The sequence below is a fragment of the Anabrus simplex genome, chromosome 3, assembly GCF_040414725.1.
Source record: "Anabrus simplex isolate iqAnaSimp1 chromosome 3, ASM4041472v1, whole genome shotgun sequence".
Lineage (NCBI taxonomy): Eukaryota > Metazoa > Arthropoda > Insecta > Orthoptera > Tettigoniidae > Anabrus > Anabrus simplex.
The window spans coordinates 146,592,521-146,613,222 of NC_090267.1; the positions used below are offsets into that span (position 1 = coordinate 146,592,521).

Genomic DNA, 20,702 nt, shown 5'->3' on the forward strand with positions numbered 1-20,702 from the left:
CTCTACATCTAATTTTGAAATTTCTTTAATTAATAGATATTTACAGAAAATTGATATGTTTTACCTTGTTCTTAGCGGCAACCTGTAAATACAGGAGGTCTTTCCAAAACAAATGGAAATTATATATTATAAAAGAAAGACAGATAGGTATTGAACTTTTAGTATTCCACCCCACAGTCAGTGGGATACAAATTTCAGTCATCTGGATGGAAAGTCAGCAATGAAGCCACTAGATCAATCATGACCCCTCTTCAATCTACATATGTCATGAGGAATACCAGGTATGTTTAAAGGATGCTCATCATTTTCTTTGATATAAATGGAATTGAGCCAAAATTATTAGTCTTTAGACCAAACCAAAAATTGCCTGTTTGATAATGTTTTGCAATAACCACTAGGAGATGTAGTCATGAACTCTGGTGTCAAGAAAACTCATCACCACATTAGAGCCATTCAGTAGGTTTTAAAACAACTGTCATCTTCTACACCTCCCTTCTGCCATGATTTTTGTATTCCAAAAATGAAGAACAAGCTGAAATTCTGCTATTTGACAACCTGAAGAGATCAAGAGCAAATTACAGGAGATACTAGGGATTCTCAAAGAACACAACTTCTTGGAAGCATTCAAAAAAATTCTAGAACTGACGGGGTCTGGCGGTCTTGTACAGAAGGAAACTACTAAAAGGGTGATGGTATAAGTTATTTCCTAGCATTAAAATAAGCAGAACTGTCCATAGAATTTTATGATATGGAATGCTTTTAAGTATCTTTTAGCCAATTTGGATCACAGTGTATGGAAATCCTTAACATAGGCACTTTATATAATATTGTGTGTTTATAAAGGAAGGCCATGTTAACACTTACATATCATCAGTAGCATATTCTGGCTTCTTCATTCTATAACCTGACACCAACTTGTTGTAGAATTCTTCATTTGGCTGCATACCTGGAATATGGGATCAAAGTCACAGTGAGAACAAGAACTGCAAATATGAAGAATACGGTATTATATATGAGTCAAACAGCAAAATAAGTATTTTTGGGTGTTAATAATATTTGGTAATTGAGAATAGTTTATCTCACTCTAGAGTCTCATCTCTCTAACCAATGAAGATGTAATCCTGAAGTTTTCCATTATATTAATACTTGTAAATTTATTTTATTTTTGCCATTACTGGTTCATGTTACCACTAAACTATCTATCATTGACAAGTTTACACAACGTAAACAATACTGTACATATATAAGCTTGTTTTTAAGTGATTTGATAGAATCTGAGGATGTTCTTGTAGAATGAAACATGTCATTCTTTGTATATTTGTGTATATTTTACAGGTATGTTTATAGTGTTATAATTTATATTGTAATTGCTGTGTGTTTGACAGAATGAAAAGTTTTTATTGCATTTAATAGATATTTGGTTTATGAATGAATGATTGCTTGTGAAGAAAAGCAAAAAAGAAGCAGAACTATCTCCTACAGGCCATGTAGACTTATGAAGGCTTTCACACTGTGTAACTTTGACACTGAGTGGGTGTGAGCAGTTAGCCTATTTCTCATTACCTTTACCACCAGGAATTAACCTAGTATTCATTTCTGATGGAAGGTGAGTGAACCATAAGGTCATGAGCCCTTTCAGGAATGGAAGTCCTGTTGCTATTTTATTTTCTTGAATCCCTAATGGTGTATTCTGTATGAAACACGTATTCCTTTATCACTTTCTATTGCATAGATAGTGATTAAAATGTATTTAGGACATACCTGGATATGGAGTTGTAGCCAGAGAAAACAATTCCCAAAGAACAATGCCATATGACCATATATCGGACTGCGTTGAGAAGATACGATCTCTTATGGATTCCAGTGCCATCCACTTTATTGGAAGAGGACCCTGTATAATAAAACGCATGATATGCTACAGTGAAAAGTGAAAGGTTTTACAAGTGCAACAGAGCAGTCAAATAACATAATATGGTGGGTGAAAACAGTGTGGAGAGAGAGAGAGAGATAATCCACCTGATAGCTGCCCCAATCAGGGAATCAAAAGACTGGCCTCCTAATCAATTCATATGAACAATATTTATTTTATATACCGGTATTGATAATATAATTAACACAATAATCTTACTATGAAGATTCATCTTGCTTCATACCTGACCCCATAAAGAAATGGGACAAGGGTTGGACATACAATTAAGAAAAAAGTATTTAATAAGCAGATGTCAAGATTAACTTTTGGGGGCAAGAAACCAAAATCATTAACCTCAAAGTAGATGATAACCAGAAACATTTCTATTAGATAGGAAATACTGGAGAGTTATGTTATTTTTCAAATTATTTTTAACTGACTGATCAACCAGAGTAAATTCATTGCCTGTGAGAATCATTGTAGACCTTATCATTGCATGTATCCAGACCATAGGGGATGCCATGGCATAGGTTACCAGTACCGAGTTGAACACGATAAGGTATGCCACTCCCACATTTGTGAACACTTACATGTTGTTGTAGTATCCACAATGATGCACATAAAATGCTGTCACCTTGCGTACATGGATTTATTTACAATTATTCACAAATTAAACACACATACATTTAATCACTGTATCACAAACAAAACACTTCACTCCAAGAACATCAACAAGCCACCATTTAAATAACTGCCTATCATGAACATATGGAGACTGCAGCCACTGCATGTCAACTACCAACTTTACTAAACTAGTTCACATACTTCAAACACTCATTAGCATGACGCACATCTGGTCAGAACAACTCCTGTTAAACTATGACTCTTACCGAGCTGGATAGCTGCAGTTGCTTAAGTGCGGCCAGTATCCAGTATTCGGGAGATAGTGGGTTCGAGTCCCACTGTCGGCAGCCCTGAAAATGGTTTTCTGTGGTTTCCCCATTTTCACACCAGGCAAATGCTGGGGTTGTACCTTAACTAAGGCCACGGCCACTTCCTTCCAACTCCTAGCCCCTCCCTGTCCCATCGTCGCCATAAGACCTAACTGTGTTGGTGCGACGTAAAGCAAATAGCAAAAATTAAAAAAAATAAAAAAACAAACTATGACTCTTACTAAACAATAAATCATACAAATATCTATATACAGCAAATGTTTCATGACATAACCTCACAAATAATGCGATCGTAAACTAATAATGATACTAATAAGTGGATATACATCACAAGTCATAATAATAATAATCATAATAAAATAATAATTAAAACTTGATACTTGCATTATTTACCCATGGGTGAGAGAATATTGTTTTCAAGTTATATCCATTTATCACACTTGCGTCAATATTAGCATGAGATATATCTAATTATATTCATTCTTGCTCTTTCAGTATCCTGTTCCTTTTGTACATATTAGGAAACAATTTTATACTAGTTTAATAATGATGATGATGATAATGATGATGATACATGCTTACATCCTTCCAACTATCACCAGATTAAAAAACTAAATGCCAATTGACTGATTCAATTGCACATCCTTGAGTAACTGAGCTACGAGCCATCTTACGGAGAGCTAGGATTGAGAAATATATATATCAAGCAAATAACAGTACTTACATCTCCTTTCTTTTTGTAGTTTTCTGACTTATAAATACTCTTAGCCAACCCAAAGTCACAGATCTTCACGATATTATCTTCAGCAAGAAGAATGTTTCTAGCAGCTAAATCCCCATGCATCACCTGCAAACATGATATAGAATATTTTCCATTTCAAAAATATCAAGACATTCAATTCAGATAACTGTATCAGCATCCGGCTCCATGGCTAAATGGTTAGCGTGCTGGCCTTAGGTCACAGGGGTCCCGGTTCATTCCCAGCAGGGTTGGGAATTTTAACTATAATTGGTTAATTTCGCTGACACGGGGGCTGGGTGTATATGTCGTCTTCATCATCATTTCATCCTCATCATGACGCGCAGGTCACATACGGGAGTCAAATCAAAAGACCTGCATCTGGCAAGCCGAACTTGTCCTCGGACACTCCCAACACTAAAAGCCATACACCATTTCATTTTCGTTTTTACTGTATCAGCAATAGAATGTTAGCTTTCCAAGACTATGGGTTCAAACATGACAGAGGTAATATTATTAATGAAGAGTAATCAAAGATGCATATCAAGATGACACATTACAGAGCTTGAGTTATATTCTCATATACTGCCCAGTCCTGGATTTAGGATGTTTGGCGCACTGGGTATAGCCTGTTTTGGTGCTCCCTGCTAATGTATTATAAGTGAAGCCTACAGAATAGTAATAAATCTCAATATTTAAGGATTAGGAGTAGTTGATTATTGATCTACAAAATGAGGATTTGTAAGATAAGATTTTGAAGTGAAATGTTAAAAATATGTTTTTCTTTAAATGTATGGTATAATAATGAATTACTTGTCTATATAAAACCATTAATTATAATGTGAATATTTAATTAACTCACTGACCTGGAAAGATCTTCTAGAATCTACACATGAGCAGCATACGAGTAGTGCTCGTGTATTAGTGTTGCCACTTGCAAAGAACTGATGGGCATTACCACAACATTTGTATGTGCTAAGTCGGGGAGTTTTAGAGGGGATATACAGGATGGGAAAAATAAAACTGACCCAGAAAATATTTATATGACTGATGTGGAATTTACCCTTGTTAATGAATGAAATGCTGGAAAGCATGATTCCAATGCACCAATTGTTTGCTGACATATGTCTGCTGTGGCGGAAAGAAATAATATGTGGAATCAATAAATGGTCTATTTATAGAAATAACAAAAATGATGTAAATCACAGCACAGGTAATGAAAAGCGGTCGACCCATGGCACTAAGGATCATCAAACAGTATACATTTCGAGCTGCTCAGCACCTAAGGCAAGCAGGTATCATTTCACTGGTGGGAACTTGTCAGACCACGGAAGGGCATATGTCAGATACCCAAAACCATAAATTTCGTTAGATTATGGCAACGCCAAAACTAATGTGTTAAACATGACATTTATCAATCAGCAGAGTCAATGGATCTTCGGCGGGCCGACCAAGAGGGCCGTCCGTGGCAAGTACAGAGTCCAAAAAAAAGAGAACAGAGGGGAGGGAGCACACAACAAACAAGAATTAAAGAAAAGGGAATCAATTTAAGTAAGTTATATTTCAACCATAAATGACTAGAACAGGTAGAGTGCAACAATCCAAGAATAGGAATCACAAAGATTTTAGTAAGGGCTCGATCCTTTTTACAATAGAATATGATCGAGACAAATCTTGATCAAAAATTCTTACGAACAACACCAATAAGTTTCTGCAAAAACCCAAGACCCGTAATCGGCAGAGAACCACAATTATTATATATTTTTTATATATTTTTTTTAAAATGATACTGATTAAGAAAGAAAGCAGGGGATTAATACAATTTGACAATAGTGATTAAAGGCCACACTTACAATCAAATATCAAACCCAAAAGGGGGCACGTAAAATAGAGAGTTAGAGCACGTTACAAGACAGAAATATACAAGTTAATACCATGGAAAGAAAAAAAAAAGGAGATAGGCAGAGAAGGGAAGCAAGGGGGGGAGGAATTTTTCCAGGCTGCTTGAACCCTATCAGTTAGTAGTGAGAGCGACCGCTCCAGCCTCAAGAAAAAGTTCAGGATGTGGCAACACTTCTAACATTTGTCCAGATGTAGTCCACCATGAAAAGTTGAAGAATAATAAAGATATCAATCTGAAGGACTCAGTTAGAATGAAAGCCAGAAGGGCATAGAATAATTAATAGTTCAGTCTTAAGTCTTGATGAAAACACAAAACATGAAAATGTTATAACATTTGCTCACCCAGTCTGTATGAAGATTTTCAATGCAGCATTTTCAGAATAAAAATTTAAAACATCGCCTGCGAAACTGCGCATGTGCATCTCCCGAGTACATCCCTGTGGCATTACGTGTGAGTGAGAGGAGCAGATGTGTTTGATGACCAGTTGAAACACAAAATGGTGCTCACAATAAAACATTATGTGTTCAGTGTAGAGTGTTACCTGAAGCACAATTAGTGGAAAACCTGAGCGGAACTGTTTGTGTAAGAATTTTAGACTGGAAGTGTTTTAGAAAAACCTCCAGCAAAGTCTGCAATGCTAAACTTAATGGCGTGTAATAGGCTCTGTAGCAAATACAAATTGTAATTATCCAAAAAGAGTTTGAACACCAGAAAATATTGCTTGAGTGAAGGAAAGCCTGAAACGAAATCGGACGAAATCTCGATGCCATTTATCTGTGCAAGAAATCGTAGTGTCCAAACATTATCAAAAAGGATCTGTATCCTTATAAATTTGCTGTTGTGCATGCATTAACGTATCCAGACAAACCTTCGCATGTTGAGTTCTGCTGGTGGTTTCTGAGTGAAGTGGTGTCAGGACTTCTGGATCATCAGTTTTTCATTTCTTCAGATGAGGCCATTTCCAGCATCTTCTATGATGTTCGTTAACAAAGGGTCAATCCCACATCAGTTCTATTTTCTGGGCCAGTTTTATTTTGCGCACCAAGTTAAATTAACAGTAATACATTGGTAAATTACCCTCAAACTTCAATACATGTCCAATGTCAGGACCAACCACCTCTCCACCTGTCCTTTCATATCCTAATAGCACAAAATATTCCAGGAATTTTCCCAGAATACTTTCCTAAAATGAAATATTCTAAAATATTTATAAATATTTCTTCTTCTTCTTCTGTCACCCATGTCCTGGGGGCTTCCTAGTTTAGGCAGTGCATCATTGATATCCATTTCACCTCTCCTTGTCCTGATCCATTTTGGTACTTCATACAGGTTTGTTACACACAAAGGCTAACTGCCAGGTTTGAATGAAGCCACCCCTAACTTGGAGAACAGATGCATTTTGCAGCCACCTCTAGTCTGGACAACAGATGCTGCATGCTGGATTTCAATGGCATTTCCACTGCTGGAGGTCTAGCACCTGATTAAAGGGGCACCTCTGCCCGAAGCCGTTGGCCCTTTAGAGAGTTGGATTATTTACCGCTTAGCATTGACTCATTGGCTGTATGATCTACTCCCTCCTGTACCAACTAACCCTGGCGAGACATGTATTTATAAATGTTCCTGATTAGGATAATGTTGAAACAGCACACATTCTGAAAAGTGAAGAAACTGGTATAAAGCACCTTTACTTAATGATGTTCAAAATTATTTAAAAATACTGTTTGTGAAATTAAAAAAAAAAAATAACTATGATAGTTATTGCTTTATTATTTATTTACAATTATAGTAACTATTTAATTTGAATTATAAAGTAAATAAATTACCAGTAAAATATTATTTCTTTATATTAAAATATTCTTCATACAGCAGAAATTTATTATTATTATAGGAGGATAGCACACAATGTGCATATATGAAAGATAAATTATCTTAATTGTATAGTTCAACTAGACATACTGTTCTTTTGGAGCACAGCTCTGCGTGATACTGTTGGCAAATTTTTCCACACAGTTCACAAATACACTTTTCATCTGGTTCGTGGAAGTACTTTCTATTGCACATTTTATAGTGAAATCCATGGACCGCGAAGCGTGTCATGCTGTGTCACAGGCCATAGCCAGAATTCTTCCATTCCGACGTCATCATGGCGTTTGTTCGGAAGAAATCTATCCAAATATTGGCCTTTTTTTATCCTGTAGCTCTTGAAGTAAGGCTTGGTGTTGTTGTGGAAGGCAATGATAATCTTAATCACAGATCTTCTATATAGAAGTGTTGTATTGTCAGTTTATAGGTTAACCTCGAAGGAGCATTCTTTGCCAGGCAGAGAGCTTTCTTGAGATACGTGGCTTTCACTCGTTCTAGTACAACTAGGTTGTCCTTTGTTACGTACTCCCAGATAATCTCTAATGTGTATGTCATGATGGGGGAGATCTTGATGTGGAATAGGGCTATTGCATACAGCAGAAATTTGAGCCCGTCAGAATTTGGCACCCTAAGCCTGTTTATAAATCTGGAACTGACACTGCCATGTGTTTTCATCTAACATCATTTTGCTGAAGCTTTTCCTCCCTTATTCTCTACAGAATGGATAGTGTTTGGTATCTTAACACGTTCCCTGCGGCAGTGAATTTCGATGACTTAATGTTACGTCGTATCGGCCCACTGGTGACCCAATGCTGCCTTTAGTTATTATCGGTTCGGGTCACCGGTGACCTGACGAATTTGACTTTGTTTACTCCCTAGTATGACATCCTAAACCATGCATGTGCACTTGTTGTGTGCGTTATTGTTGAGGAGACATTCCAGCATATTTACCTGTGCGACAGTGTTCCGATTCAACAATTGCGTGAAACAGAAATGACCCCAGAAATAATTGGGTCACCGGTGGCCCGATCAGAACTAGCAGTATGCCTCGATCCTTTACTTCCATTGGAACACTATGTTGTTGATTAGTTAATGGAAATTCATAACTAGGACGTAGTTACTTACTTCGCAATTCTGAGAAGTTCGCACCGACGGATAAGAGTAACATATTTCGGGGCACATGGTGACCCGAACCGCACGGAACGTGATATAAGCCTACCCCAGTGCTGTCCTAACCCTTTTTCTTTTCCGTGCCACCGGTGTGTCAGAATGTGAAAGCTCCATACCTAAAAAGGACGTGAAATTGCTTGTAAATATTATATTCAGAAGATAATAAATATATCAATAACTACTCCAGTAACCTCTATAGGCTTTCCTAAGAGCAATGTAGAAATCAGATAACAGAAGGGTTACTCCTTAAACAACAATCTACCATCTGTGGGAAGCAACACTCTAGGCTTCATTAACCGTAACCGCGCTAAGCGATTCCTGCGTAAAAATATAGGTCAGACAACAATCGGGACTCAGGGTGACCCGAAGCGATATGAATGGAAGATGAAAAAAACTTCCTTCGGGTCACCGGTGGGCCAATCAAAACTAGCAGTATGCCTCGATCCTTTACTTCAATTGGGACACTAGGTTGCCATTAGTTAACGGAAATTCGTAACTAGGACGTAGTTACTTACTTCGCAATTCTGGGAAGTTCGCACCGACGGAGAAGAGTAACATGTTTTGGGGCACATGGTGACCCGAACCGCACGGAACGTGTTAAGACAATAGCTAACATTTTTTACAGATTTCCTGAATTCAAAGTCAGTTAATACAGACTATTATGAATGAACGTATATATATTTACAATGGCTAATCCTACTTCAGTAGACATCCAGTGAACATCTCCCATTCCTATTTACTTCCACATCTTCCCCATGCTTACTCAATACCCCCTAACACTCCTGTGTTCAATTTCCAGTCCTTGCAATTAAGTCACCTATCAGTTCTGCCTCACTACTAAATGACTTATTGGGGTATAAAATCTATCACATGCATATCTGTTCTCTTCCATGGTGGTTACACAATCCTAACCCAACTTCCCAGACTCTCCAAATCTATCCACATACTAATTCATTTTCGTACCGTACCTGAGAGAAGTGAAGCCTCCGTGGCGCAGGCGGCAGCGCATCGGCCTCTCACCGCTGGATACCGTGGTTCAAATCCCGGTCATTCCATCTTAGATTTGTGCTGGACAAAGCGGAGGTGGGACAGGTTTTTCTCTGGGTACTCCGGTTTTCCCTGTCATCTTTCATTCCAGCAACACTCTCCATCTCATTTCGTAGCATCTATCATTCATTAATATATCACTTTGGGAGTGGCGACCCCATCGTAATAATAGCCTATATATGATTCATTCATTACATCCCTGACCCAGTCAATGACTGGAAAACAGGTTGTAGGTTTTCATTCATTTTCATTTTCACCTGAGAGAAGTATGGTAACTGGTGTAGTTTTTCTAATGAACTCCTCCCTCCCCCTCCCTTATGACACATACAGTTCATTAAGGAGATTGATTTTCCATGACTACTGCTGCCCAGCTAAGGGGCCTACGAACATTGGACATTGTAAGGTCAGTGTGACAACACCTTTAGCCAATATTACCTGGCTTCCTGGACTGGGTTTACTGTATCTCATATTGAACAGCTTTTCAATTGACCTCATGAGGTTGAGCGAGCCCCTTTCTACCTCTCAGTTCAGTATTAAAATTCTTGGACAGCCCAGGAATCAAACCCAGGGCCTCTGAGTAAGAGACAGACACACTAATATACATCAAAATCTGTAGAACAATATGAAAATCTTGATATGTTTAAATTAGCAGAAAGCCCCTTGTTCCAAAATATGGCATGCAATAAATTTAGCCATGGACTAGACACAAATTGGTTATATATTATTTCAACTGTGTTTTCACATGCGAAAACAACATGCTCCTGTTGCAAAATTCATGATTTTCATCACAACAAAACTTTTCCCATATCTCAATCAAACCCCACAATAGCACTGAAAAAAGCAAGCTTGTAGTTTTATGTGTCTAATAATATAGTGATCTTAATATACAGGACCAACATTTTAACTTAGTATTCGAGCTACATAGACTTGATTTTCCAAATAAAATGTTCTATATGTTTTGACAGGGTGGGCAATATGTGATTATGTCACTTAAGTATCACATCCCATTCAAAAACATTCCAGTCATATTTGGTCATATTCTACAAGAATACTCCTCCACTAAACAACCTGCCATTTCCATATGAATGAATAATGGAAGGTTTTACTTTTTACTTCAAGAAAAAGTTCATAAGATTTACCTGTTAACAGTTGGTACATACATATACAGTAATTTCAGAGTCACTAATTACACATTAGTAAATTAACATTGTACCCAAATGCACTGTTAATCTCATGATGTTAAGATTCTATTTGTTCTTCAATGCTGTTGGTAAATTCAAGCTGTGAAGTAGAAAGAAGTTTCATTACACTTTGCCACCTAAAGATGTATTTGTTTTCTACTATGACTAAAAAAAGACTAATTCATTTGGCAGTTTCCTACACACGCCAAGACCACTTAGACAATGTTGACAAAAAAGTGTCTACGACTTTTCTTTCGTAGAGCAATAGAAGGAGGACCCAGTTGCTGTTGCATTGGCAATTTAGATTACTGTAGGCTGATATAATATGGGGTTTGTCAGTAAATTTATTATTTTTCAATCAAATGTGTATTATATTGTCAAAATAACGTGTTGTGTTTATCATTTCAAGTACAATAGTCGAATTTGCAGAACCTGTTTGGCAGGCCTACTTAGTGTAGCTACCTGTAATTTTATGAAAAAAAAAAAGCTTTTTTCTGGCACATAAGTTAAAATAGTACCTTTTACAAATAAAAACTATACTTGCAGTAAAAAATAATTTCTGCATGTGACATTTAGGATGCTTCCCCAAAGTTAATAGCTAATGATGCCGGCGACTATATGTAGCCAATATACAGTAGTCCACGTCCTTGGCCTTTAATGAAGGTAGGGTTGGTATCAGAATAGAAAAGTGAATGTGTTTTTACTTCACCAGGGAAGACAGAATTAACCCAAAATATGAACAGTTTTCCTGAGAAGTACCAGTACCACCTTTAATATACTTCATGTAATTCTTACCTTTCGACTTACAAGGTACTCCATCCCTCTAGCAATTTGGAAGGACCAGCATATGAGGTCCTGTGTAGTTATTGGCCGCACTTTACCCCTGTAGTCACTCTTGTAGTTGGAGCGCCACTCAGGCTGAGCACTGCCACTGCCACTGCCACTGCTTGTTTCACCTGTGAAAAATTAGAAAATAATTTAGAGAGGTTATTCCAATCAAACTGCATTTATAGAAAATATGTTACCCACTACACACTTCAGTAATACCTATGTAGTTGTATAGTGAGTGCTTTCTGAACAGGTCAGCATGAATTATTAGGGTTTCAGAAATGTATTTGGTATGAAATGAAATGTCACAGCGACATTCATTATCAAAGTATTTCTGGTGCATGCAAGCGTAACTTGTAACAACAGCTGTACGAGAGGTTTGAAAAGACCGCTTGTGTACAGGTGACGGATGTAGCAGCTATGCATGCAACCCGCTCGCTGATGGAAAGCCAGCCAAGGACATATGATGTTGCCATCGAACAGCTGTGGAAGACATCGGTCAGAGATCTTTACTCTGTTCGGCAGACTGCCGACGGTAGTTGTGTTTACAGAAAGTACAAATGTTCACGTCTGTGGACGTACAAATTTCTAAGTGTTGAAGGTGGAAACTTTGAACTCTATTTTTGTGCGAGATGTGAAGTGATATAATATTTTGAGTCATCAGCAGCTGATAGACTTGTGTATTAAAACTTGAACAGTTCAAGTAATTAACATCCTTGAGAATGCAACTAAATTCTCTGAGTGAATAATCATAGATTATTATCAACTTGCATAAACTGGGCAGACTTGCTACATAATAGTTTATATAGATGTTGATTCCCATAGGGAACATGAAATATTTGCCCTGAATGAGTAAATTTATAATACCAATATAATGGTCCGTTATTGGACATTATAAATTTTCCACCTAAATCATTCTTGGATGCCTGCGTTTCGCCCTCGTGTGCTAAGTTGGGCTCATCAGTTGGTACTTAGCAAAAATTTTTGGAAGTGAGAAATAGTCTCCCATAGTGCATTGGCATTGCTGGTGGCTTCAAGTAGCCTATGCAGTGGCCTCCACGGTATGCACTAGCCTTGTGTCTTGGTAGGTGTGCTAAGTACCAACTGATGAGCCCAACTTAGCACACGAGGGCGAAACGCAGGCAACCAAGAATGAGTTAGGTGGAAAATTTATAATGTCCAATAACGGACCATTATATTGGTATTATAAATTTACTCATTCAGGGCAAATATTTCATGTTCCCTATGGGAATCAATATCTATATCATCTGATGGCCAGGCAGGCATCCATTTTTGGAGGTGAGAAACAGTCTCCCATAGTGCATTGGCACTGCTGGTGGCTTCAAGTAACCTATGCAGTGGCCTCCACGGTGTGCACTAGCCTTGTGTCTTGGTAGGTGTGCTAAGTAGCAACTGATGAGCCCCACTTAGCACACGAGGGCGAAACGCAGGCAACCAAGAATGAGTTAGGTGGAAAATTTATAATGTCCAATAACGGACCATTACATAATAGTTTACCGTCATGTTATTATACATATTCAGGGAAGTGATAGTACAGTTACAAATGAGACCATATGGCTCATGTCAGTTTTTCACAACGAACCATATCATAATAATTTCTAAATACTGTGTTGTTTATTTGTTGGACAGTGTTAATTTCTTTCCTTCTAACTATGTTATGCCTTTTAGGTTCATAAGACTGTGCCTTAATTTATTTCGTGAAAACTGTACTTTAATAACAGAATTTAGGTCAATAAGACTCTGCCTTAGTGACAGAATTTATTTTGTAAAAACTATACTTTAATAACAGAATTTATTTTCATGAGACTGTGCCTTAGTGACAGAACAGAGTCGAGGTTTTTGAACTGTGTTCGCTAAGTAGGCTTGGTGCACTAGAACAATGCACTGAACGACAATCATTTCATTTATGTTGAACTGTGTTAATCTTCTTCTTTCATTATGAACTGTGATATTCTATTAACTTGAGTTACGTTGACAAGTGCATTGAATGACAATCATTTAGATTACTTTGAACTGTATTAATCTTCTTCTTTTGTTATGAGCTGTAGAACTTGTAAATTCTACGAACTGTGTTGAGTAGTAATATTCAGTGAAGTTCCTAATTCACAAAATGTGGAGTGCAGAAAAGAAGTGTCATACCAGATCTCATTGACATTCTGTGTGATGCCAATACACTTCTTTACTCCCTTCATGGAACTGAAGTGGAATTAAATGCTAAATCAATAATTCCACATTGCACGTAATCAATCTTCAGGCTACAGACTCTCGAATTCTATCCCGATTCTCATCAGACCTTCAAAACCTATCAACCACCATGGGATAACGTGGTGCCATGGTGCTGAGAGGAGATCTATGGTGAGGGAGAGGGTGTCCGGCAACGCGAGATTTCTCCGATGCCGAGAGACAGCGTCACTTCCAACCACTGTTTGGACTTTCTCAAATCCATCCTTCACATCTGTAGAGGCTGATATATTTCTTGTCTAACTTAAATAAACAAAGAATTAAATTTCAAAAGGACTTATTCAAATACCCTTCTCTCTGTGGTTCCTAGCATGGACCGTACACACCCTGGCGTCAATCCATGCTCTCCGATAAAGTTAAAGTACAGGCGTTCCTGTTACAATATACTGGTACCATAAGGTTTTGTATTAAACAAGCCAGTAAGTGAAGAAAAGAGATACAGAGACTGGTTATTATTTTATTTTATTTAAAGTGTCCACCTAATCAATACACATCACTTAAGAAGTGAAAATACATGTAATTTTAATGTCTAAGCATAATATCACGCATGTTTTGTCTTACTGGAAGACTTCTTCAGCCGTAGAATCTTCGTAAAAATAATAACTAAAAAAAAAAAATCACTATTGAATATCACTATTGAATACATTGAATACTATTGAGTACATCAACTTGTGTTCTGAGGAATGTTTAGAAAATGTCTGTGCGACAGTTTGTTTTGGTTACATTCTATAAAATTTCTTAAAAATATTTTAAATGCACACTTAAAGGAATGACTAGAGTACACTCATTCTTTGTAAAAACTTTGTTAAAGACAGTAAGTGGCTGATTGTAGCTTGATTTGAGTTTGTGTACTGACTGTGTGTTTGTTGTTGAGCTATGGACCATTACAATGAAATTTGTCAATTGAGATTGATTGTACTGATGGCCAGTTACTTTTCGTTTTGTGTTCAAGGTGGCTGATTGAATCCCAGCACAATTGGTTAACATTTAAGAGTGCTTATACCTACAAAATTCATGTTGGTAGATTTACAGACATGTTAAACAACCCCTTTATCTCAGCGAAATCCTGGTATTACAATATCTCTGTATTAAAGAGATGTTAAATATTAGGTGCATTAAATATAAACCGGAATTTAAAATTAGGGGCTCCGGTAGCAAACGGAAATGGGTGGGGCTTTGAGAGGATGTTGGTGGGGATGTCCAAAGTAGGGGTCTTGATGCGTCACATACCACAGAGCGACTGTTTGCTTCAATATGCCATGAGTGAACAACAGGTACACACATCCGTTGCGCAGCGCATCAACATAAAGTTTCTGGCGAAAGAAGGCACCAAAGCTATGGTAATTTTGAGAAGGCTCCGGTGCACAGTTTGGGGACACAACTCTTTCAAAGACCCAGGTGTATGAATGGCACAAACAATTTCTGGCAGGACGAGAAGAAGTGGAAAACGAACCCCACCTAAGATGACCGCAGACAACATTCGTGCTCTAAGTGATCTTATTGAAGAAGATTGGCGCAAAAAACATTTCTGAAATTGCTTCACTCTTAGAAATAAGCTTTGGAAGTGTTCAAGCCATCATTAATGATGAACTCAATCTTCAGAAATTGTCTGCCTTGTGGGTTCCTCGTTTCCTCACTCAGGAACAAAAAATATTCCATCAGGATGTTTGTCGGAGGCATCTGAATCAATTACAAAACTATTTAAAATAGTTTTACTTGAATCTGCCTTGTCAATACACCTTATAATGAAAGAAAACTATTTATTTTACCATACATGTTTTGGGAAGTCATCCATTCCCTTCATCAGTGGTCGTCAGTTCACCGATGTTCAAAAGTTATCAACACTTCTATCTCTTCCCGCCAATGAAAAATGTTGTACATTTATTGTTCTACTAAACAAAATTTTCTGGTGTTTATTTGATTTTATAATAAGAATTGGGAGTGTGTTGGGCCTTAGCCCAGAGTTTTCTGTAACTTTCCCCTTGGGTGTAAATGCTGGCACATTTTTGGACCAGGTTGTCTCAGGGATCGCTCCAGTCTAGGGAGTGTTTATAAGGAAGGCAGAGGTGCCTCATCCATCTTCGGGAGGTCTACCAACTCAAGGTAAGAGCAGATTCAGTATAAGCATGTGATAGTCTTTGAAAACTAGCTCGAGGGGAAGGTTTCAGATCTTTAGTAATGAAACCTCATTTTCTAAAAACGTGAATTTCAAACTCTAAATGTAATTTCAAACTAGTTGAAAGAACTTATCGGAAATCAGGGAATAGAGGGTGAGGTACCCTCTTGTATTCCTTCTTAACTTGATTTTGAGGTGACTATGACTTTGTAACTTTTTCTATCTTGTAATTTCTGCAATCTAAATATGTTTCTCTATCTAGTCACCTCAGTAGTATAGGGTTAGGCTCTGTAACTTCGGGCCATAAGCCCAAATAGGGTTTTATGCATTTAATGTAAATTTCTAGGAGTGCAAGAGATCGCCTCCTTTCCATTTCGGGTTTTAGGCCAGTAAGTTAACCTTTTGTTTTTACCAAAGGCCTTGTAGAATGGGTACTAGTTTGGGCTGGGAAGAATTGGGAGAAAGAAGACGAGCTGCTCGACTAAGTGGTATGTTCCGAGCTGTCAGTGGCAAGATGGCATGGAATGACATTAGTGACATGAACTTGATATTTTTTCAGATACCATTTCAGCTACAACTTCAACAGGCACTCCTAGGCCAAGTATATTCATTTATGCTATCATCACTCCCACAACCACTTTTGCAGCATCTTCTTCTAAAATATAAACAAAAAAAAAGATGGAATACTTTCAGGGTAAGAAGAAAAATGCTGCAAGTTCACCAAAGTAGAAGAAATCTTTATATAAGCAAGTAGCTTGTTTTATATTCGTAACAAATACTGATTTGCGCAGTATTGAACATCCTTAATTTGTGTGACTTATGTAACACTTCACACAGGTTACATCCCTCCAAACAGGAAGGAAATCTGTGGGTCTTCATTGGAAATTATTTACAAAGAGGAAAATAAATTCTTGTTTTGTTATTCTAAAAATTCAAAATGTGTGTCTAGGGTTTGGTGGTTGGTGAAATGCTCACAATGAACATATAATATGCCTTATAGTTATCACTAAAACAGGTGATATTTATTTAGTGGACACTACTGACACATCTGGTCATGCAAAGTTTTGGCTGGGAAGACTTGGGAGAAAGGAGACGAGCTGCTTGACAAAATGGTATGTTTCGAGCTGTCAGTGGACAGATGGTGTGAAGACTTTAGTAGACGAATAAGTTTTGAATTTTGTCTGTAACTGGAAAAAAACGGTATTGTATACAAAATAATTCTCATTTATGAGAAGGGCTGGGTACATAGTTCAGTAAGAGATAATTGAGAGAAATTTTTTCAAGAGAGTTCACTGCTGACAATCTGAATCACTGTTGTAAAGCTGTTATATACCATGTTCTTTTCCAGAATTCCATGAAATTTTCTTCACATCTTTACTTGCATTTCTTCTAAGACAACATATGGCATTTTCTTTGCATTACCAAGAGTTCCAGAAAGGATGCCCTACAGATTATTATACTCTTTGCAGAGATCTAAGAAAAATTTGTCTGAGAGTACCATGTAGGAAACTTGTATATGGAGGGTGCGCATGTATGTATGTATGTATGTATGTATGTATGTATGTATGTATGTATGTATGTATGTATGTATGTATGTATGTATGTATGTATGTATGTATGTATGTATGTATGTATGTATGTATCAGCCTGAAGGCTGGTTGGATCCCCAACAGTTCTGCCAGCAGCCATCATATGAAGAGGCACACTAGGAAAATTAGAAGTGAGGTAGTACACCGACTGATCCTACAAGCCATACTATTCCTCACACTAATCATCACAGGGACTGGCTTCCTAACAAGGGAAGAGTCACAACCTTCATGCTGAAATCTACTTTCAAACTTTGGTCACATAACTACTGTACTACGAGCAGAACACTTGCAAAAAATATTTGCTGCCTGTTTCCACTGCAAAGCCGTAAAATAAACCCCCCGAATTCTGACCACAACCAAGATCGTCAAACTTGATACACAAAAGAATTTTCACATTTTTTTGGGGCATATTACTCGCAGTTCTCACGTGGACACACTTGTGATCCAGGGGAAGTCCTACATGAAGCGATGATGCGGCAGGCCAGTCATTGAACTGACCTCAGGAACTCTGCTGAACACCAACTTAGAGCTAGCAACTTGGTTGGCTGAACACCGTAGTTGATGGCAAGGAGCATTACTACGTGCCAGTGTACCATAATGAAAACATTATAGCCACCATGCATCTATAAAGGAATATGAAGAAGAAGAAGAAGAAGAAGAAGAAGAAGAAGAAGAAGAAGAAGAAGAAGAAGAAGAAGAAGAAGAAGAATTGACTATATAAATAATAGGAAAGTGATACAAGTCACTACAGATTGGATTGTATAGCCCTCACTGTGAGAAAGCCAGTAAAGGAGTGGCGAGCAGAGAATTGTGAGTCAAAGTTGGTAACACAAGTGGACAATTGACAGTGAGGCAGAGATGCCCATATATGCAGCATTAACATGTGGACATCAGTCACGCAGTGACAGTGATACGGTACACTACTCTACTTGTGCGAGTTAGAGGTGCGCGGTAGTGGTAACCACTTGTGTTTTCGTTCGAGTGTGGTGCGGGAGTGCCAAGCAATGGAGACCGACAGTGGAGGAACGTCGGCGCTAACTGGGAATTCCTTACGAGTGGAGCGTGAAATCGTAGTACCTATGGAAGAAGAACCCATAACCAATTCATCCAGTAATACGACACGACAGCAAGATTCTCAGTCCACTGAATCTGATGTACAGAGACGTAATACCGAAGTGGTAGACCGTGCTAATTCTGAACAATCTAACAATCAATCCGAGACGCCCCAAGTGGCTCCTACACCAGAATATTATAATCGATTTCATCATGGACCTTTCTTTGTGTTTGTTGAATCCATAAACGAGCAAAACATCGGCAATTTACATCCTATGGCACTTGGTCGCCGTTTTTATGAAACCACACTCAATGTAAAATCGATCCAACGTAAAGGACGTAATCGACTACAAGTTACCTTTCATACGGCTTCTCAAGCAATAGCATTTCTAAGTAATCCTATGCTTGAAACCCTCAAAATTAAAGCGTACATCCCATCCCCACAAGTGTTAAGAGTCGGCATTATTCGCGGAGTTGAAAAGGGTTTATCGAATGATGACATATTACAGTACCTGGAATCCGAGGCACCAGTGAAAAGTGTGCAACAACTTAATCACCGTGCCGTCCAAGATGGGGAAACCCAATATCTGCCTACGGGTTCAGTAAAAATTGTTTTCAGATCACAAACATTACCCTCCCATGTCGCCTTATATAAGGTGTACATGGAAGTTGAACCCTACATCTTTTCACCCATTCACTGTCGCAAATGCCAGCGATATGGCCACACTATTCGACAATGCCAAGCGAAAAATGCTCGTTGTGGGAAATGTGCTCAACAACATGAAACCCAGGCATGTACGGAGCAATTTACGCAATGTGCGTACTGTAAAAAAAACCATGTCACAGGTTCATCAATTTGTCCAGAACACAAATATCAGGTCACCATTAAAAAATTAATGAGTACTGAACACATATCCTTTCCCGAAGCCAAAGCCCGAATCGCCCTCCCCATTTATCATTCCGAGCAACAAGACCTTCAGTTCCCTCCTCTATCGTCAAATCCCCCATCCCCTTCGAATCCCAATCCGCGTAAGCGCAAGTTCACCCAAGTAATCATGCAATCTCCCCCTCCTACACCCGAACCCGGTTTCGACCATCAAGGATACATGGCCATTCTGCGAAACGAACCGTCAGTTCCAGTACATTCGATTCCATCAACGAGTGCCATGCAACAACCTCTGTCAATAGCATATCCCTCAAGTGCGCCCACATCTGCTAGGCAGCAACCCTCTGCAACCCCTCAAGATATACATTATCCTCCTTCCAAGGAACGCCTACAACAAGAAATCCAGCAATTGCTGGTAATGTTAATTCAAAGTATGGGTCATGAGCCTCAACTTCATCATGTCTTATATAAGCTACGAGACTCTATCATGAACATACTAGCATGATTACTTTACTTCAATGGAATTGTCGAAGTGCCGCCTCTAAAAGACATGAGTTACAAATTTTGCTGAATAAAACACGAGCTCATTTCATCTGTTTACAAGAAACGTGGTTTCAACCGCATATCATTTTTCGATTACGAGGTTATCAAGTTTTCCGACATGATGGTAACGGCTTTGATGGAGTTGCCACATGTGTACATACTTCCTTATCAGTTACACATTTCTCTTTACAATACATCATCCCGCATACTTATGCTGTAGGAATAGTCCACCATAACACCTGTTTCATCAACATCTATTGCCCTCCCCACATTTACATTACTCAGAACCAATGGATGCATTTTATCCAACAATTTGACACATTTCCACATCTTTTTCTTCTCGGTGATTTTAATTGCCACCACACTGAATGGGGATGTATGGTAGATACAATCAAAGGTTCCAACTTACTTACTATTTCAACTCATCAGAATTTGTTTCTTTTAAATGACGGCTCCCCGACCCGTCTAACTCCGCCTGGATCTCCACCCAGCGCAGTAGACCTTACTTTCTGCCGCACCACTATGGCCCCTGTCACCACCTGGCATACATTATCTGATACGCACACTAGTGACCATTTCCCCATTCTCATCACGTATGGTATTCACCCACCACATTCCCAGTTTCAGGCACCCTCTTGTATAAGTAACGTCCGATCTTAT

The 20,702-nt window shown here is 38.3% G+C and overlaps 1 protein-coding gene across 1 annotated transcript in view; it reads right to left on the bottom strand.

The window, feature by feature from the left end:
* Window positions 1–20,702, bottom strand: part of LOC136866091 (platelet-derived growth factor receptor alpha) — a 178,174-nt gene that overhangs the window by 46,373 nt on the left and 111,099 nt on the right. Inside the window, exons 10-13 of the mRNA XM_067142754.2 lie at window positions 11,561–11,721; window positions 3,587–3,709; window positions 1,762–1,891; window positions 865–946 (exon numbers count right to left, since the gene is read on the bottom strand). Coding sequence (XP_066998855.2) covers window positions 865–946; window positions 1,762–1,891; window positions 3,587–3,709; window positions 11,561–11,721 — 496 coding nt within the window. The remainder of the gene's footprint in view (window positions 1–864; window positions 947–1,761; window positions 1,892–3,586; window positions 3,710–11,560; window positions 11,722–20,702) is intronic.